Below are 21,172 nucleotides of genomic sequence, written 5' to 3' on the forward strand. Positions count from 1 at the left end.
AATCCAAATCGTGGATTTGTTCACTGTCCAAATAACACACACACACACACACACACACACACACACACACACACACACACACACACACACACACGAATTCTTAGCTGGGATTCGATCTCTCGCTGTAAAACACAATCTGGTTGTAAATACGACGTCCGTAAATAAACAATCTCCTGCCCCTCATCAGCCAACAGGAGCTGAATGCTTTCAGACAGGTGGCTTCTCCCCAGCCCCATTATTTCTGCCATCTTTATGCCTTTCTATTCTTATCTGATTTTTTTTTTTAAGAAATTGGCCATTTTAATGATTCCGTCCTGAATTTCCTGCAAATAACTTCTGGATGTTTCTGTGTATCAAGATCTCATCATTTAACATTCATGAGGCTCCCTGTGCTGGCTATTGTGCAGAATACAAAGTCTGTACCTAAAGAATTTCCCCTTCATGCTACCTTGGTTACACCATTTTAGCACAAATTATTTCCCTTCTCCCGTTCCCATTATTTTTTCTCCTTTGAGCCAGGCACAAAGTGTGTGTCTGTAACACACACTTATACATATCCCCGGGAGTATCTATTTCCCCTGTGTGTACGAGGGGCGATGATATGACCTCACAGACAATGATCTGGCTTCGGGGTCAAGAAAGCCAGGGTTTAAATCCCACCCGCGTAGTGGCTGTGTGACCAGAGACAGTTTCACCCTCCCAAACTGTCCACACGTAAAAAGCCGTAAGTTCAGAGGCTCTGCTCCCCAAAATGCGCTTGTTTGCCTGTATAAAAAGCAAACATTTTCTTGCCTGGCTACAAGGAGAAAAAAATAGCTGGGCTGGGGGAAGGGAAATGCTTACTACTAAAATGATGCAGCTGAAGCGGCCTGCAGAGGAAATTCTGTGTGTGCACAGGAAAACACCATGCTGGTGTTTTCATTTTCGATCTTCTCTCCTGTGAAGCTGCCTTCAGCTGCTCTAAGGTTCTCCCAGTTCAAGGGGCTGCTCTTCCTGCCAAGAAAACTCTCTCTGCGCAGCTGGCCGGGATCAGGGGCTTTCGAAGGCAAGGGATGAGTTCAGAGCTTAAAGGTCCAAGAAGTGGTGCCTAACGAGCACTCTTGTTCATTTCCAAGGTGGGACCGTTCATTTCTGATCCCTAATAGACACTGCTTGGTGTTTGGGAGCTCCTGGGCAGTTTAGGCTTACCCAGAGGCATCGGAGGCAACTCTGGGTTCTCAAAGGCAATGCCAGGGGAGAAGGAAAAGCTTTTTTTGAGGGTTGGACAGATGGATGTTTGTCATCTGTCAAAACAAAGATAAGCTTGCAGAGGCTCGTCCCCAGAAGGTTGGTCACTGATTTGAATTGATAAAATGCCAGGGCGACTGATCAAGAACAACTTTGGTTTATATCAGTGGAGGGGAAATTTACACCACTAAAAATCACCGATCTAGAAGTGGTGAAGGAAATAATTCATGCTAATTTTCCATTGAGTTAGAAAAGAAACCTGATTTTTGGAAAATTGAATTTTCTTGATATAAAATAGGTTCTTAAGAATTAAAATCATCCTTGGTTCTAACCAAAAGGATAAACAAAATTCTCATGCAATTTACAGAGCACTTAAAGGTTTATAAAATGTTTTCTTCACAGCCACCTTTTGAGATAATCTAAATATTATTCCCATTTTACAAATGAAGAAACTAATGCTCTTGAGAGACCGACTGGTCAGGTCTTATCTCCAACTCTAGCTTATCTTTCACTGTTTTCTGTTGGCCCCCAAGGATGATATGGAACAAATCATTTTAGAAAACTTTAAAATATTTTTTATACACCATGAAATTAAGAAAGCCAGGCTCCAGAATAGGCATTTTTTCCAGAATTTAGGTAAAAACTGACTTTTTTTTTTCCTTAGGCGACTATTTATACATACATAAGGGAATATTTCTTTATTATTACTATTTATTTTAAAACCCTCACCTTCCATCTTAGAATCAATACTGTGTATTGGTTCTAAGGCAGAAGAGCAGTGGGGGCTAGGCAATGGGGGTTAAGTGACTTGTCCAACTAGAACCAGATTTGGACCCAAGACCTCCCATCTCTGAGCCTGGCGCTCAATCTACTGAGCCATCTAGCTGCTCTGCATATAAGGGAATCGTGAACAAGATCTTTGAATTCTTTGTTAAAGACGAAATTTTGAAAGACATTCTTTCAAAACAGTTATTACATTTCTTTTCAAGCATAGTGCCTTATGAAATTTTGTCTTAAAGCAATCATTAGAAGGCATAATGCGAAATAGTTCATTTTATCTTAAAATGCCTATATATTTATGATAAAAAAAATTACCATGCATTATAACTTCTCAATTGTTCATTTTAAAGATTTTTTAGAAGGTAAAAAAAAAATCAAAGAATTTCAGTTTCACTGTCAACCTACCAAGAAGCTTAAGGTTAACCAATTCAAGAAACATGAAGCACCAGGAATACACAAGACATTGTCAGAGGCTGAAAACATCAAATGACCAAGAATGGCAACTCCGTGTTTTTACCTTAACTATGAATGGGGCATTAGCAGGGCATCATATTTGGCTTTTGATACTAAATTTGCAATTGTAATGTAAAATATGATTCCCTTGTAGGAAGGTCTTATTCTGACCATTAACACACATTAATTAGCATAATAAAGAGAAGTAGTTTTAAAAATGCTAGGATTTCATTATGGTCCATGGTATAAAGATTTATTATTTTGACAAGAGTGATAGGATTGATGGCCAGCAAAAAAAAAAATGCTGTCAGCAGGGAGAACAGTGGTAAATTGCCAACATTCATTGAATCAACAGAAGACTTTAGACCATGATAAGTCCTTGATGATTGCCAGCATTTCTGTAATGTTCAAGTTCTTAAAGGTCACTGAATTTTATAATTATCTCCAAAGAATTTTCTCCACGGTCATATAAGCTTTGTCTAAACAGCTGGGTATGTTGCCAGGCAACATCACCATCCCCTCCACTTAGTTTTGCTTCCAAAATAACTTCTGTGGCATCAGAAAAATCATGATAGGAATGAAGGCTTTTATCTGTTGAGTGGAAAGAAATAAAAAATAATTAAAGTTCTTTTCTAAGTAATTTAAATGCAAGCCCGCAGCATGAAGAGGCAGTTTTGGAATGGGTATTTTAGTACTTGTGTGCTGTTAACTGCAACCTCCCACCCACCAAAAAAATAAAACCTACCCAAACAAATATGAATTATTTTAAGGTAGTCAAAAATTATATGACACTACAGCCACCTTCAAGGACTTTTCTTCTCATACTTGAATTTGGAGATAACAAAATATGGCCCTTTTGGGAGGGACTACTATAGATTTTTTTTAATTACATTGGGACAGATAATGCTGAGCATCTAGTTAAATATGATTATTCCCTCATTAAAATGGCAACCACATTCCATGATGAATACTCCAAGCACATGTTTGCTTACCTCCTACTGGTTCTACTTGTGCTTTATCAGAATGCAGTTTCCACTGTATCTTTCCACTTGTAAAGGTTTGACTGTTTGTTCTAATGGAAATGGTATCGACTTTGAGCCCAACTGACCCAAACTCAAACTTCCACGAGATGAAGGCAGATGGCGATCCTTCTTTTCGAGCTAAGTAAACCTTAAGAAATAGGAAAAAGAGAAATGAAGGAAAATGAGGAATTGGAAAAAAGAAAAGGTGAACTAAAGAAACTAATGTCATAATGTGATCATCAGTCAGCTAAATGTTTTGGGGAATCCTAGCATTTTGATACTTAAAAATTTAGAAGTTTCATCATTCAGTAGGCATTGATTAGGCGCCTACTTATTTCCCTGACTCTGAAATTATAAAATACAAAGGATGAGTCCATCCTTAATCTCAAGGAGTTTACATCCTGTGCAATTTTTCTTGTTCTTCCTTACTAAAAGAAATAAAATGGATCTGAATTACTCTGGTCTGAACTCGGACCATGTAGGACTTTGATTACTAAACAAATACAGGAAGCAAATATATGTAGAATAAATATGAAATAAGTAAAGATAGTTAAGGAGGCCACAGGAAAGGATTCCTATTGAAGGCAGCGTTTGAGCTAAAAGGCATGGAGAAGGAACTGTTTTGTGAACAGCAAGAAGGGTAATTTGTATAAAGTATAACATATGGGAAGCCAGTAATGTTTATTGAGCCTAGGAAAATCTAAACAATTTGTATGTTATCCCAGACACAACTGGGAGCTACTGGAGTTAATGGAGAAGCAGGGTTAGATTTATGGTTATGGAAAATCACTGTGACAGCAGAGCAGAAGGTAGATTTGAAGAACCAGAGACTTGAAGCACAAGAGCCTAAGGTGGTTGCTATGGGCAGTCAAAAAAAGGGCTGCAGGAGAGAAATACAAATGAGGAAGAAACAGCAAGATCTGGCAACAGATTGGATATGTGAGAAAGAAGGGAGAACGAGAAATTGAGGATGATGTTGATGCTGTAAAGAAGCGTGGTCAGAAGGGTGGGCTTTGGGGAAAAGATAACAAATTCTGTTTTTAGCAGGTTGTTCGAGATGGATTCAGGAGGTCCAGCCTGAAATATCCGACAGGCAACAGGCAATGCCGAAGTGAAGCCTCTGCCTTGGGTTGGATAAAGAGATCTCTGAATTATCAGCACAGAGATGGTCAATATGGAGCAGATAAACCCCATGAAAGAGCATATAAAGAAAACGAAGTCACAAGGTAGAGTCTAATTTTAATTTTAAGTTTCCTGTGTCATATCCTTAACCACTTAGAAGAAATCTTAATGTGGAATGAATTCAGGTATACTGAAACGTTGTGGGGAGACAGAATTTTTAGATTCTATTAGCAAACCATACATTTTGAGTCATGTCAGCATTCTTCCAGGTTGAGTACTAAGGATGCATTTTCCTCAGAGAATTAGGCTGAAGACATCAAAGTAGGTATTTATTTGCTGCTAATTCTCCAACTGTTTTTACAGCCAAACTGAAGTTTGCAAAGCAGAAAAATAGATGATCTGCTAACTTTGAGGGCAACAGCAGCATTCAGCTATTCCCTATTTCGTTAGTTTTTTTCCTCAAACTGAATCTTTGTGATGTTCTGCAGGCTCAGGGTTCAGACATTCTATAAGACAACCAAACTATGAATGTTGATCCTTTGGAAAAAATGGGAGAAAAATCCAGTGGATTCTACTACATGACCTAGTCATTCCCAAGAAGAGTGGAGCAAACATAATAAGCCACATCCTTCTTAAGCAATGCTAAAGTTGTCTAATCAGATCCCCGTCCTTTGGCCCAACAACCCTTCTGATCCATTAGTCTGCCTACAGACGTAGCTGAAGGGAAAGCCGGAGTGGTGCGGGATTTGGGACAAGTAACAATTTTGATGTATTTTCTTTTCGTGACAGCAATGTGATGTGCGTGTGCTTCTACTGATGCAAGGCTAACTCAGAACATCAGACCCTTAAGCAGAACAGGGAGAATGTTGCACACAAGAATAGCAATATTGTCCGATGACCAACTGGGAAAACGTGCAATGATCTGACTTACGTGTGCACTTTAGAGCACTAGCTCTTGCTTATTTCCTTAAATGACATCTAATCATTTCAGGAATTATTATATAAGGAATCATTAATAAGCAATCCTGAACGACTTACGACAGGGAATGCTCTCTACCTCCAGACAAAGAACTGCTGGAGTGGAATGGATGTGGATCAAAGCAGATTATCTTTTGCATCAGTGTATTTATGGTTTTATTTGGGGGTTTTGGATTTGAAGAAATGTGCTCTTCCAACAATGACCAACACGGAAGGGTGTTTTGTATGATAATAATTTGTATGATAAAAATGATCATACAAAACACCCTTTCATCTTGTGGAAAACTAGAATATTAAATTGATGATATTTAGTTATTAATACTACCCTGATTACTAGATTGAATAGGTTTCACCATCTTAAATTAGCTCTCAATCCATAAGCATTGATGAAGCACCTATCCTATAAGCCCCATACTAAGAGATGGGGAGACAAAAAATAAAAAAGGCAAAAGACAGTCCCTGCCCTCAAGGAGTTCACAATCTAACGGGGAAGATAACATTCAAAGAAATATATACACAGCAAACTGCATGATAAAGGATAAATAGGAATAATTAATAGAGGGAAGGCACTAGAATTCAGAGGGGTGTTTTAGTTGACTGCTGAGTTTCTTGGCATATAGACATTTCATTGCTGGTTAGAGGTGTTTTCAATTGTGTGGTTTTTAAGACTAGATATCACTTAAGGAAATATGCAAGAGCTATTGCTCTAAAGTGCTCTAAAGATATTGCAGGAAATGTTGGTTTGGGGAAGTCAAGCAGTTCAAGATGTTTAAGATACAATGAAAAAAAAAAAAACATGATCAATCATACTGAAGCACCCAAGAAAAGGTGGTCAGAAACAAATAAAAAAAAAGCTACACCAAGAACTGACAAACTGCTGAAAGAGTTAGTCAAACCGCAAAGAATAATCAAGGAAAGACCTTCAGAGGCAACTGGAAGAACTACTCCTGATTTCTCTATTGTGAAATATGAGCTTCTGGAAGTTGGAAAAATAGGGGGGGAATAGAAAGATTAGTTAAAAATAAAAATACAGCTGATAGCCATTGCTATGAAAATAAGTATATTGTACATAAGCAGGACGATATGAAAACTGGAGTACAAAAGAGGTGGGGAAAGATCATCTTCACTGGTGAAATTCACTTTTCATTCAAGGCTATACTCTTGTCAGAAGTACCAGTGAGCCTAGGAGACCATTAGACTGCAAAATAGTGTTCTGAAGAGTTTGGAGGACTTGTTTTACTTCCAGTTGGCATGAAAGTCTTATGCCCATTGAAAGAACGATGAACTCCAATAAATATGCTGATAAACTGAGGAGCAAAATTCCAGAATTCTAGACGTTCCAAAATGGAAATATAATAGAGCAACATGGCCCTGCACCATGTCACATCCTGAAAGGTTAAGAAATTTATCCAAGAAATGGAGATAGCGTGCGTCAATGGTCAGAGTGCTCGACTGATTTGGAATCCGCTGATCTATTAGCCATGTTCAAGGTTAGATTGGGAGAAAACGGGTGACTCATAAAAGGTGTGATTACTATCAAATGTACCAAGTCTGGTTTCATGATGACTAAAAATGTGTCAAAATCTTATAAACAAAGCAAAATCAAGTAAAACAAGTGCTTACAGCAAACAAAAGGAAGACAGATCGCATACTGAGATGCAAAAGCTGTCCATTTATTGTATGAAGCAGTTAATTTAATTCTTTTCCTCGGAGCAGGTCCTCTGCACCCACGGTAGAAGCCAGAGACGTCACGCTGTTCTGGAGCTGATCCGCGTTGTCACTTCTTGCTGTGTGGCTGCACTCGGCCCCCAGCTCAGCCTTGTCACCCACTTGTGGCCGGGCTGGGGGCGCTCGGGAGGGATGAGAACGACGCACTTTCCTGACGGTCGCAGGCTGGCTCTGTCCGCTGCTGAGTGATGCCAAATCATGCTTTGAAACTGTACTTGCTGCTGTTGTTTCTCAGGAAGTTCCTAAGGCGATTTTCTCCATCAGTTGCTGCTACTTTCTCCATTTATGCTTACTATACGGTACTTCTTAAGGACAGAGGACGTGCCCGGCACCACGATGCTGGGGGATGCGGGGACAGAAATTCCTCTATTGGGGGAACCCAAAGAACACACCCAAATACAAATATGGGCAAAGCACAGAGGAATTGGGGTGGTGGGAGCCTAGACACGGGGGGAGATATCAGGAAAGTCCTCCCTGGCTGGGCATGAAGGAGCCATGACCCAGGTGAAGAGCAAAGGCATTCTCTGCAGAAACCTAGCATAGAGTTGTATTTCCAAGTAGCCTGGCATGGCGGATGGAGGGGCATCATTCCTGAGTCAGGTCTGGGGGGGACCCCCCACGCAGGTTGGTGGCAAGCCCCTACAGAGCCTCCAGAGCGCTTCCCTTTGATAAGTAAAGACTTTTAAATGTCTTTTCGTTCCATTATTCATTCAATAATTGACAGGCTGGCACATTCTTTCCAGACTCATTCCAGCTCATGAATTCTGCTTCACAGAAAACCAAGTTGCTTCAGGTTTCCCCTAGGAAGTAGGAAGTCAGACTGAAGAATATCCGGCAGTTTCCTGCAGGAGAAGGTCCTATGGGGCAGGACAACGTTTCCGCCGTCATGGCCCCCAGCACCTCATCAGAGCTCACCCAGCAGGAACGCAAACCCAGCTGGACCAAGGTTCCAGGACACATTTTTACCCCTAAGAGCACAGATGATTCACGTGATTACTTTTTCTCCGAGGACCACAGACATGGGTCAGTGGAGTCAGCAAGCATTCAGCAAGCTCTCCCTCTGTGCCAGGCGCTGAGAAGAGGAAGGAGGGGAAGAGAGGCTCCTCTGCTCTTAGACCGTGATGAGGAAGGGCTCAGGCCAAAAACTGGGCACAGAAGATGCTTCCAGGACAAACGGCAGGGAAGCCGAAGTCCTTGATCAGGGTGAGAAGAGGGCAGAGGGGCCCAGTGTGGGAGGAATCCAAGGAAACAAGGCTCTGGAGAGGGGGGACAGAGCACAGGGGAAGCCCCTGAAGATACAGAGCTGAGACACAGAATACTGGACATGAGGATCGGCAAGGAGGTTGGCCAGGTGGTCAAGGGGAGAAGAAGCCCTACAGATCAGGATTTTACACTGGGGACAGGTTACAAAGAGATTTCTATCCTGTTAGAAAAACACCCCTAAAGTAACGTAGCAGGAAAATATCCCTATATTTTCATTTAACATAGAGAGGTCTAACTAAAATGGAAACTGAGGCCACAAAGTCCGTGTTATTGAAAGAGTTAATCCAGAACCCAAACTGAGGGAGGAAACCCAATGACATCAGAGAGATTAGTGGAGACCAGGGATGACAAGGAGCATCATGGGAATCACTTGCATAGACAATTACCATATTCCAGTCTGTTTCAACTTTTCTAAATATTGACTCCATTTTCCAAATACCACTTAGCCATCCGGAAATTGTTTCATTATTACTTGAAATTCGGACATAATAGTCCTCCACTGGATTATAAACAATGTGGAAAAGTTTAGCCATTTTCTCTTCTTCAGTTGGTACGAACACAGTTTCTTTGATCTTAACAAAAGAAAGCAGAATTATTTCCCACAAAAATAGTAAAAGAGATGAATAGAGAGGTTTAGGCATACACACAATAATGCCTCTAAACAACAGACTGCTTAAAAATATTAAGTCTTAGCAATAGAACAATAAAATATATCCCCAAAGTCTTAGTTTTAAACAATGAAAGCTGAAATAGCTTCATTTCAGTTCATGTTAAGCATTCATTTATTAAGAGGGAGTTTCTTCACCCAGGAATTCCCTACACTAATAGGATCATAAGTTCCCGTTCCATTCCACTGAATAAAATAAGAGAAAATTCGAATTGCAGCTTATTCTAGACATTAAAACCATTGAAATATTGACTTGAGAAATTTGATTAGTTCCTATTATATACGACCAAGGTTTCCTCCTCATTTTGATCACAAGGATTCCTTTCTTTTGCTGACTTCACTATGAAAATGAAGACTGATAATGTAGATACTTAACCAATTTTAATCAATCCTCATATAATAAATAGAAAACTAAGGACACCCACCACTACAAGCAAGAGATATGGACAACTAAGTAATTTCCATATTTTTAACAGAACACAGCTGCGCATTAAATGAGATCTATTTTGCATACAACTTGTGTAACAATTGATCCGAGTTACTGATTGAATTTCATCCTAAAATTCTAAGACTGAACTGAAAACTCATCTCTATCACAACAAAATATAATTAGAATGACGCACCCCCTTCAGCTATGTTGTAGAGGATCAATAATGACATATTTTGGATAATCAGGAGAGCACATTGACATTAAAGGGGAAAATGACATTATAGTTTTTAAAAATTTATGTTTCCATGTTTTTCCTGCTCCTTCATGCTGTCTATAAACTGGATCACAAACTTCCTTGAGTCAGAGGTCATGGTTTACATTTTCCTATCTGATGCCATACCTGAAATATAGTACCTGCTCAAATATTTGTTAATTTGATTTAAACCACAGTATTTACTGGGATGAACAAATAGAGTGTTTATATAGTAAATTATCTACCATCGGGAATATTAACCAATGGAAGGAGTCAATAATAGCTTAAAAAGAACTTCAATGACATACCAACAATTTCATCATTAAAAATAATTTCTAATAAAAGTCATAGGCTCGAAATCTTTGGAAGAGATTTACTTCATTTTAGCTCATAAAATATTCGTTTGTTGTTCAGTTATTTTCCAGTCATATTTGATTCTTCTTGACCCTATTTGGGGTTTTTTTGGCAAGGATACTTGGGTAGTTTGCCATGTGCCTTCTCCAGCTCATTTTAGAGATGAGGAAATTCAGGCAAACAGGAAGATGAGTCTTCCTAACTGTAGGTCTAGCACTAAATTGAATATTTATCAATAAAGCAGGTTTCTTTACTTAGTAACTATAATACATATGCTTTATGTATATAGAGATTATAAAATGATTCTGGATTTTTTTAAAGGAAGCAGAACAATTGTATTTTTTAAAATAACTTCTTTCCCAGTCAACTACAACTTAGTAGTTTTTTTAGAATGATAAATAAAACAGCCTCAATTTAAACAAATGGCAGACACAAATAAAGATATTATATCATAATATCAGAAGTCTTTGAACAAAGGATGGAATCAGTTTCCATGCCTCATTTTTAAGAATTCTCAGAACTTCTATAGTATAACTGTCAACAACTATTATTTTTCTTTATTCCTCCTCCAAACCAATTAACTACTAATTCCCTCCAAATTTTTATGTTCTTTTGAACCATTACTTCCTAATGTTAATTGATAGGAGGAAATGTCAAAGCCGTTTTCCTAAGGCCAAGAAGTACTCCCTAGAGCTCCCATGAGGGAGGGAGGGAGGGAAGGAGGGAGGAAGTTCATCCTTGTTAATGAATTAAATACCTCAGAACCTATTTCTCCTCGGGCTACTCTCCAAGCCAATGAACCTGAGATCCGGCCACCAAGTTCTCCAGTTTGGGGAGTCTTGGGAGAGAGGAATTCCACAAGTTCCACAAGTGTCCTCTGTTCAAGTTCTTGCCTTCGGCTCTCTGATAAGGATTTCTGCCTCTGTGGTTGGAGAAAAGAAAACAACGCAAAACCTGAAAATCCTTTCAGATGACAACAAATCTGAAGCCAGCATCAAAGTAAGATTTGGGGCCTGGACAAGGGCCAGATTAATGATTTCACTGGCCAAAGGGAATTCCCTTTCTCTGCAACTTGGAGCATTCAAGAGTTTTGTGTCCCTAAGACAAAAATAATTATTAAAATCTGGAATAAATTAGGCCTGGGAAGCTGGGGAGAGCAAGGGGGAAAAATGACAGTAGAAACATTTACTCCAATTTCAAGATTTATATTTTTTAAAAAACACCACAAAATCAAATTCCCATTAACTCTTTTAAAATGATTCTCGACACTGTGGGAGTCCCTTAATCTCTCATTTTCATCTGCAACAAGAAGCCATCCTGTTACAATTCTAAACAAATTAAAACTATAACAAGCCTGAGATCATTCTATGTTCTATTCTGTTAATGTAACTGCACTGATCATTAGCTTATTTCTATTCAAAGAAAGTATTTCAGACTTACTTTTTCAATCAAATATTGTTCTCACTTTTAATACATTCTTTTACCCAAATTTTACCTTCCGATTTTCTTTTGCAAATCTATTTTTGAACACACACTGAAATTGTTTCTCTACTCTATAAATAAAACATTACTGACACCGTTTGCCTAATTTCCAAATGCACACTTCTAAGACCCATCAATTTCTTGATTCCAGAGCTAGGACTCCTGAAGGATATTACAAAGTTGTTCTATTACACAGTGCAAGATGTGACAAAATACAGAAGAAATTTTGTAAAGTGAAAAACTGAAATTTATACACAAGATAAAATGGATTAAAGGTTCTAAATCTCACTCTCACACCCCGATTTCATTACTGCCAGAGTACTTTCTTTTGGAGAAGGGAGCTACATTACATTTCCCTTTCTTGGATCCTATGAAAGATTGCAAGGGCTGTTTCCCCACTGCATGCAGGGTCTGAATAAAACCCTGTAAGATTGTTTGGTGGGATAGATTTCATGTATTCTCTCTTCTAAGCTTAGAGTCACACCTCATATGAGGAACCCTTCGAGGATGCTATTGGAACATCATTCTTTTTTTACTATGAGAGACAAAGCAAATGTTTGAGTTTAAAATGACTCCTCAAATTCACCATGTGGAAGAATGACAAGTACAGACAGAAAAACAGACATCGGCTTTCAAAGTAAGGTTTCCTCTTCAAAATCCATGTATAAAAGAAAACAGACTTTTATTCTCAATTCAACTCTTTTACAGAGATCCGTCTTTACAGAAATGGCTTTGTGCTTATAGAAATAGGAGGCAACCACATACCTGCTTATTAAGGTTAAAAATTGTTTCTCTCAGTAATTCTTCATTAATCTGTGTTCTCCTAGCGGTTACTTCTTTATGTTTACAGGAATATCTCCAAGTGACATCAACGATCTCGAATAAAAGATGTATACATTTATCAAGCTCATTACCATCCATACTTCATTTTAATAACCAAAGTACACGGCAAATGAATACTAGTTAGGCTTTCAAGATTATTCTCTTTAAACAATAATGAGAAGATGTTTACTTTCAAATTATTACTCACATATTTCTAAGAAGTACAATCGAGAAATCAAACAAATTTTCAAAATTTGGCGAAAATCAATTCATGAAGCAATTAAAATATCTTAATTGTATGTCATAAATAGAAAAAAAAAATGTTTTCTTTCTCCTACCTCATCCTTGGAGAATGCTATGATATAGGAGATCTTCTTCCCCCATCCTACTTCATAAAGTAGGGGTTTATCACAAACATTTTCACAAGGGTCACAGTGCAGCCATCGCTGCTGAGATAAAGAATATACTTCTGTCCAAACATGGTCTGCACAAGCAATAGAGGAGACAAAAACACACAGACATCACAAAATGCATGTCATGTGGAGATAGACACACATGTATAGAACATAGACACTCAGATGGGTATAGTGTATTGTGTTTCTGCACATGGCTATTACACACACAATCACACATGAGACACAGGATTTTATGTCAAATGTGTTCAAGAAAACTTGATTCTTAAATTTCTTCCCTGTTTCACTGGAAAATAAGTCTCCCATCATTAGCCACAGTCAGAGATTTAAGAAGAATAAAAAAAGCCTCTGTTATAGCAACAGTCAGGTGGGCAGATGGCTCAAAAATCTATTAAGTGAATGCTATTTGCCAGCACTGTGCTAAGTGCCAGGGGAACAAGTAAGCAATTCAATCTCCAAATGGACATCATTACATTTTTTAAAAATGCTTCCCTTTTATCTTAGAATGGATATTATGTACCAGTTCTAAGACAGAAGAGTGTTCAAGGCTAGGCTACTGAGATTAAGTGACTTGCCCAGGGTCGCACAGCTGGGAAGTGTCCAAGGCCAGATTTGAACCCAATACTTCCTATCTCCAGGCCTGGCACTCTATCCATGGAGCCACTTAGGGGCCTTTTACCACACATTAAAAATAAATCTTCCTTTTGCTAAATGTTGAAGCACAATGAAGTTATAAGTATGTCTTTAATCTGAAATAAGTGCCAGGTATAACTATAATATCCTGAAAATACAGGAATTATGATGGAAATGAACCTGCCTCCACTATTCTTCCTCACACCAAATGGCTTCTTTACTGCCACTGTCTTTCAGTGGCAGAGTTTGTCTTATATATATATATATATATATATATATATATATATATATATATATATATATATTTTTTTTTTTTTTTAATGAGGAGAGTGAAAGGTATCCCTGACTTAAAAAAGCAAGCCAAACGCCTTGGTGGGTAAGAATAAGGATTCTCTGGTGTGCTAACTTTAGTTTCACTATCTACAACCACCATAATGGAGGTTCTTAGGAGAAAACAGTAAAAGCACTCTAAATAGGATGGCAGAGTCCCCAGAGGACGTGGTTACCAGTTGCATCCCAGATATAGCGTGCCTCAAACCCCATCGCTCGACAGCACAGGGTGAAGCAGTTGGCCCATTCACCACATCGCCCGCATCTGGTCTCCAAGAGTTTCTCAGGATCATTATACCTGAAAAACCAAACAAAACTTGTATTAGCAGAAAATCTAGGGGTAAGGAAATTTGGAGATGTCTGTAATATAAAAGAAAAAAAACCAAAAACCAAAAGCTGAGTATAATATTACATGAGAAAATCTTTAACAAAAGACTTTCAACCATCCTTGATAAAAGGAACAGAATTGAGTAGAAACTTTGTTACACACACTCACATCCCCCAAGTGTTTGGTGAAGTTAAACTCTTTAAGGATGCACTCTTAAGAGTGTGATCCAATCAGACCATAATTATGCCTAAAGAGATCAAAGAAAGAGAGAAAAGACCCACAGGTACAAAAAATATTTATGCTGGAATGCTTTATTGGCCTTAAAAAGAATGGCTAAGCAAATTGTGGTATATGTGTAATGGAATATTACTGCACCATAAGGAACAACAAAAGGGTCAGATTCAGGCAGTTCTGGCAGAACAGAGATGATTGGATGATGTAGGAAGACCTAAGCAGAAGCAGGAAAACAATGTCTACATTTAATAATGACTACAAAGGAAACAATATTAGAAGACTGATGATCAGGTATGTGAGGAAGTAAAGCTTCCTAGGAACTGGCAGAGGTAACAGACTGGAAGCACAGAACAAGACGGTCAATTTCAGACATGCCAAGATGTTGATTACATTTATTATCATATGTTATATAATATAGACTATAAAACATATATTTTTATAAGAGAAAACTTCATTTTGAAGGGGGGACAGGAGAAAGGAGAATAGTGATGCTCAGAAAAAAAAATAAGGAAAAGGGCATCCATGAAATAGTTCAAATACTCAGAAGAAAGCAGTAGGAAGTAGTGGTGTGAAGTAGAAACAAGCCTAACAAGAATTCCTTGAGGAGCTAAAAATTATTATGAAAATCAGAATGGTAGAAGAAAATTAGGTAAAGAAATGAAAGTAAAGGAAGAAAAATATTATGACAACTAAAAACTTGGTAATGGGCATAAAAAAAAAACTGAAGAAAATAGCACCTTAAAAAGAGAATTGACTAAATGGAAAAAGAGGTACAAAAGCTCACTGAAGAAAATAATTTCATAAAAATTAGAATTGGGAAAATGGAAACTAATGGCTTCAGGAAACATCAAGAAACAATAAAAGAAAATCAAAAGAATGAAAAATAGAAGAAAATGCAAACTATCTCACAGGAAAAAGAAATGACCCACATATCAGATTGAGGAGAAATGATTTAAGAATTATTGGGTTAGCTGAAAGTCATAACCAAAAAAAGGGACATAGAATGTCTCAGGAAATTATCAAGGAAAATTCAATTTCCTAGAATGAAGGGATAAAATGGAAATTTAAATAATCCAACAATCACCAGCTGAAAGATATATCAAAATGACAACTCCTAGGAATATTATATCTAAATTCCTGAACGCACAAGTGAAAGAGAAAGTAATTCAAACAGCCAGAAAGAAATAATCCAAATATCACGGAGACATAATCAGGATCACACGAGATTGAGCATCTTCTACATTAAAGGGGCAGAGGGCTTGGAATATGACATTGCAGAAGGCAAAAGAACTGGTATTACAATCAAGAATAACCTGCTCTGCAAAACTGAGTATAATTCTTCAAAGAAAAAAAATGTATATGTAATGAAATAGAGAACTTTCAAGAAAATCTGAAGTTCAAATATAAGCTTCAAGAGAAGCACAAAAAGGTAAACATGATAGAGAAATTATAAGAGACTTCATAAGGTTAAACTGTTTATCTTTATAAACAGGAAGATGATACATCTTCTAAGACTTTTACCATTACTAAAGCAATTAAAGGGACTCTAAATAGAAAGAGAGTATGGGAATGAGTCAGTTATATTGGCATGATGTAAAAAGAAAATGGATAGATGAGAAAGAGGGATGTCCTGGGAGATGTGGGAAAGGAAAGGGTAAATGAGGAAAATTATCTCACATAAAAAGAGCTGTGCAGGGAAATGTTTTAAAATGGAAAGGTACAACACTTAAATCTTACAGCTAAATTAAATAATAGGAAAAATATATAAGCATACGTAATTGGTAATATTTTTTTTTTCTTAAACAGGAAATGGGAGGGGAAGGAGATAGTAGAAAGGAAAGGTGATAAAAGAAAGACAAAAGAAGGTAGCTGTCAGAAGCAAAACAGACTTTAGAGGAAAAACAAGTAAAAAGAGAAAGATAAATAGTTCATAATCATAACTTAGAGTGTGTATAGGATGAACCCACCCATTAAACACAAGTGGATAGCAGAATGGATTAGAAATCAAAGTCCAACAATATGCTGTTTTCTAGAAACACACTAAACAGAAATACAAACACAAAATTAAAATAAGGGGCTGGAGAAGAATTTATTATGCTTCAGTTAAAGTAAAAAAGGCATAGGTAGCAATCGTTATTTTAGAAAAAGCAAAAGCAAAAATGCACCTAAAAGAGATAAGCAGACAAACTATATTTTTCTAAAAGGTACCACAGACAATTAAGTAACATCAGTACTCCATATAGATGTGCCAAATGGCATAGCACCCAAAATTCTTTTCTATTTAATTAATTTTTTTTCATATGGTTCATTTTTATAATTAATCTTATAAAATCAAAACCCTCAAACATAAACTCAAATAAACAATTAAAAAATTGTATAGCACTCAAAAAACTTAAAGGAAAAGTAAATTAACTAAAGGAGTAAATAGACAGTAAAACCATACTTGTGGGGACCTTCAGCTTTCTCCTCTAAGAGATAGATAAATACAATTATAAAAGAAAGAAATAAAAGAGATGAATAGAATTTTAGAAAAGTTAGATATTGCAAATCTCTTAAGAAAACTTGAATGAAAATAGAAAAGAGTACTGCATACTCTTTTCTCAGCTGTACGTGGGACTTCACAAAAAATATTTGGGATCACAAAAAATGATCACATGTTAAAGCATAAAAACTTCATAACCAAATGCAGAAAAGCAGAACTGTTAAATGTACCCCATTCAGATCATAATGGAATAAAAATTACTTGTAATAAAGGGTTGCAGAAGCATAGGTTAAAAGTTAATCAGAAACTGAATAGGAAACTGAATAATCTAATTCTAAACAATGAGTGGGTCAAAGAACAAATAATAGAAATAATCAATAATTTCATTAAAGGGAATAAAGATATCGATACAATATTCCAAAATTGCCAAGGAGGTCCTCAGGGGAAAATTTATAATTCTAAACATGATAGAGAGACAGAGAGAGACAGAAAGAGCAAGAGACATGTGCATGTAAGTGAATTGGGCAAGCAACTAAAAAAAATTAGAAAGAATAAATTTGTAATCTCCAATTAAACACCAAAATGGAATTCCTGGAAATCATAGGCTAGACGAAGAAATTGAGCCTTAAACTAATAAATAAAACAAGGAGCTGGTTTTATGGGGGGAAACCAATAAAAAATAAGATTAAAAAATCAGTTAATTTGATTTTTAAAAAGGAAGAAAACCAAATTACTAGTATCAAAAGTGAAAAGGATGACTGTGCTACCAAGGAAGATGAAATTAAAGCAATTGTTAGGCATTATTTTGCCCAATTATATGCCATTAAAATTGACTATCTTGAGTGAAATGAATGAATATTTAGAAAAATATAAACTTCCCAGATTAAGTGAAGAGTAAAGGGAAAACTTAAATAACTATCTTAGAAAAACTAAGTGGCGTAGTGACCAGGCCTAGAGTCAGGAAGACCTGAGTTCAAATCCAGCCTCAGAAATTAGCTGTGTGGCCCTGTACAAGTCACTTAATCCTGTATACTTCGGTTTCCTCATCTGTAAAATGAGCGGGAGAAGGAAATGGCAAACTACTCCAGGACCTTTGCCAAGAAAACCCCAAATGGAGTCACAAAAAGGGTCAGTTAAGATCAAAACTGAACACAAAAATTTAGAAAAAAAGAATCAAACAAGCCAGCAGTGAGTTGAATGAATTCCACCAAACAATTAAGGAACAATTATTGTACTAGAAATGTTGGCTATAACAATATAAGAAAAAGAATTGAAGGAATAAAATTAGGTGATGAAGAACAAAACTATCACCCCTTGCAGATATAATGATGGTATACTTAGAGAACCTCACAGCATCAATTAAAAAACTAAATGAAACAATTAACAACTTCAGCAAAATTGTAGGGTAAAAAATAAACCCACATAAATCATCATCATTTCTAGGTATCACCAACAAAACTCAGCAATAAGAGATGTAAAGAGGAAATCCATTTAAATAATTGCAGACAATATAAAATACTTAGGGTCTACCTGTCAAGACAAACCTAGGTATTATATGAACACAGTTACAAAAATGTTTTCACACAAATAGACACATAAAGAATTAGAGAAATATTAATTGCTCATGAATAGTAGGTCAAGGCAATATAATAAAAATGATAATTCTACCTAAGTTAATTTACTTATTTAGTGCTATATCAAAACTACCAGTGAATTGTATATTTTAAAGAATTAGAAAAAATGGTAACAAAATTTGACAGAAGGACAAAAAGTCAAGAATATCAAGAAAATCAATTTTTTAAAATGTTAAGGAAGGCAGCCTACCAGTTCCAGACTTCAAATTATATTAAAAAGTGGTAATCATCCAAACAATTGAATTAGTGCAATAGATCCAATATAGAATACCCAGTAGGAAATGGTAGTAATTTTGTGTTTAATAAACCCAAAGATCTAAGCTTTTGGGTTAAGAAGTCAACATTTGAAAAAAATTGCTGGGAAAACTAGAAAACATTTTGGGAGAAATTAAGCATAGGTCATCATCTTACACTGTAAAGATAAACAAACAAAAAACACATGTAAATCAGGATAAGGTCAAAAATTATTTGGAAATATAGCATAATAAGTAAGTTGGGGAAACATGGAAAAATGTATCTGTCAGATCTATTATATGAAGAAAGTTTATGACCAAATAAGATAGAATCATGGCAAGTAAAATAATTTAAATTAAGTGAAATTAAAATGGTTTTGCACAAAAAACCCCAAAGGTGGCCAAAATGAGAAGGAAAACAGGAAACTAGGGGGGAAATTTTCATAGCAAGTATCACTGATAAAGGCCTTATTTCTCCAAAGTATAGAGAACTGAGTGAAATTCAGAAAAATATGAGCTATTCCCCAGTTGATAAATGGTCAAAGGATATAAACAGGCAGGCTTAGGAAAAAGAAATGAAAGCGATCAATAGGCACATGAAAAAATTCCCTCCCTACTGATTAGAGAAATGCAAAATAAAACATCTCTAAGATTTCCTCACATCGGTCAGATTGGGCAACATGAGAGAAAAGGGAAATGATAAATGGAGGGACTGCTGTGTGAATTGTGAATGGAGCCAACCACTCTAGAGAGCCATTTGGAAGGATGCCCAAAGGCCTATAAAACTACCCTCTGACCCAACATCACTCCTAGGTCTGTATCACAAAGAGATCAAATTAAAGGGAAAAGGACCAAATTTGTCCAAAAAATTTTATAGACTTCTTTTTTTGTGTTGGCAAAAATGAGAAGTTGAAAGGATGTCAGTTAATGAAGGAATGACTGAAGAAGATGGGCATAGATAGGGCTGTGATGGAATATGAGGGTGCTGTAAGAAATGCTCTGAAAAACCAGGGAAGACTTCTCTGAACTGCTGCAAAATGACCAGCGAGAGTAGATCCCTCCACAGTGAACCGCGGGCTCCTCTGCCCAGGACAAGGAGACAAGACAATTCCCAAGGACTTGTGGCGAGAAAGGCTCTCCGGAGAGAATCCTGAACTCTGCGGATTAAAGCATGTTCTTCAAAGGCGGATTAAGGCCCTTCTTCAACTGTATCTTTATGGGTTTCTTTGGCCACTGAGAGGGAAATGTGTTTCGCAAGGCTTCACGCTTGTACAGGCAGTTCTAGCTTGAGTAGACTGGCATTACACAAATTCAACTTTACCTACAAAATTCTGAAAGCCCCCTTCCAAACAAACACAGGACTCTGGTTCTCTGCACTCCACTTGTGGACGTTTTGTCAAGTTCATGATAATAATAACGTAAACTTAGAGAAAAGAAGCAAAACGAGTTGGGGGCCCTCAAGCAGCTTCTCCTCCCCCCTGAACGATGGTTCTTCGTTTCACTGGGCTCATTTTGAGGACTTTTTGGTACCCTAAACATTTACTTTCCTTCACAATTTTCTTTTCAAAAGAACTAAAAAGGGCACCTCCCAGCCAGGAAAAGATGAAACGAAAGCTGCTCGATCACGAGTTACTGAAGGAAGTGCTTTTTGTAATCAAGTTCTTTTTCAGGATGTGCCTTCCGAACTGGCCTGCCTTGCTGGGCTTTTCTATTTTTCTCGACATCTTCTTTTCCGGCCACCCCATTCAGAATTATTGTAAAATCTGAAAAAGCCCAAGATTTCACCTGCCCGATAAGGAAGCAACATGACCCATTAAGTGCTACCATGGTGGGATCGACTGTTCCTAAAAACTATGGACAAGTCCCGTGACCAAGCCGATGGCTTCCTATCCATTCCCCTTGGACTTCATCAACTAATAAGTCTGACTCCATCCCTTGTTCTTCCGCTGGGGAGCTCCCTGTTGCTTTCCACATGAAGTTTGAGCTTTTCCCTGAGCGCCTCCCTCCTCCCATATTTCTTCCTTCTGTGAGCTCTGCGGTGGGCAGACCAAGCAGGGCTGGGTCCCTGAGCTCTCCCCGTGGAGTCCTCCTGCCTCCGTGTCTTTTTCCCACTCCGACTCCTTCCCCAACAGTCCCCCCCTCAGTCTCCCGGCATCCAGCCTTCTCCCTTAGGGGCTGCCTCAGCTCTAACAGCGCCCCCTGTAGACATGTCTGACAGCATCAGGGAGGAAGAGGCATGTCTCGCCTTAAAAGGCAGTCAGCCCCTGGCCAGCATTCCAGGAAGAGAAATTAACCTAAAAACAG

General features: G+C 37.5%; 1 protein-coding gene across 3 annotated transcripts in view; it reads right to left on the reverse strand.

Moving 5' to 3' along the window:
• Nucleotides 1-2,697: 2,697 nt before the first annotated feature.
• The window catches only part of NGLY1 (N-glycanase 1), a 47,224-nt gene continuing 28,749 nt past the window's right edge, over nucleotides 2,698-21,172 (reverse strand). For all 3 annotated transcript variants that reach the window (XM_007505186.3, XM_007505184.3, XM_007505185.3), the window contains exons 6-12: nucleotides 14,134-14,255; nucleotides 12,920-13,065; nucleotides 12,525-12,635; nucleotides 11,035-11,199; nucleotides 8,960-9,145; nucleotides 3,453-3,630; nucleotides 2,698-3,051 (exon numbers count right to left, since the gene is read on the reverse strand). In XM_007505186.3, coding sequence (XP_007505248.2) covers nucleotides 2,876-3,051; nucleotides 3,453-3,630; nucleotides 8,960-9,145; nucleotides 11,035-11,199; nucleotides 12,525-12,635; nucleotides 12,920-13,065; nucleotides 14,134-14,255 — 1,084 coding nt within the window. In that variant the 3' untranslated portion in view covers nucleotides 2,698-2,875. The remainder of the gene's footprint in view (nucleotides 3,052-3,452; nucleotides 3,631-8,959; nucleotides 9,146-11,034; nucleotides 11,200-12,524; nucleotides 12,636-12,919; nucleotides 13,066-14,133; nucleotides 14,256-21,172) is intronic.

Source organism: Monodelphis domestica, chromosome 5 (assembly GCF_027887165.1).
Source record: "Monodelphis domestica isolate mMonDom1 chromosome 5, mMonDom1.pri, whole genome shotgun sequence".
NCBI classification, from domain to species: Eukaryota; Metazoa; Chordata; class Mammalia; order Didelphimorphia; family Didelphidae; genus Monodelphis; species Monodelphis domestica.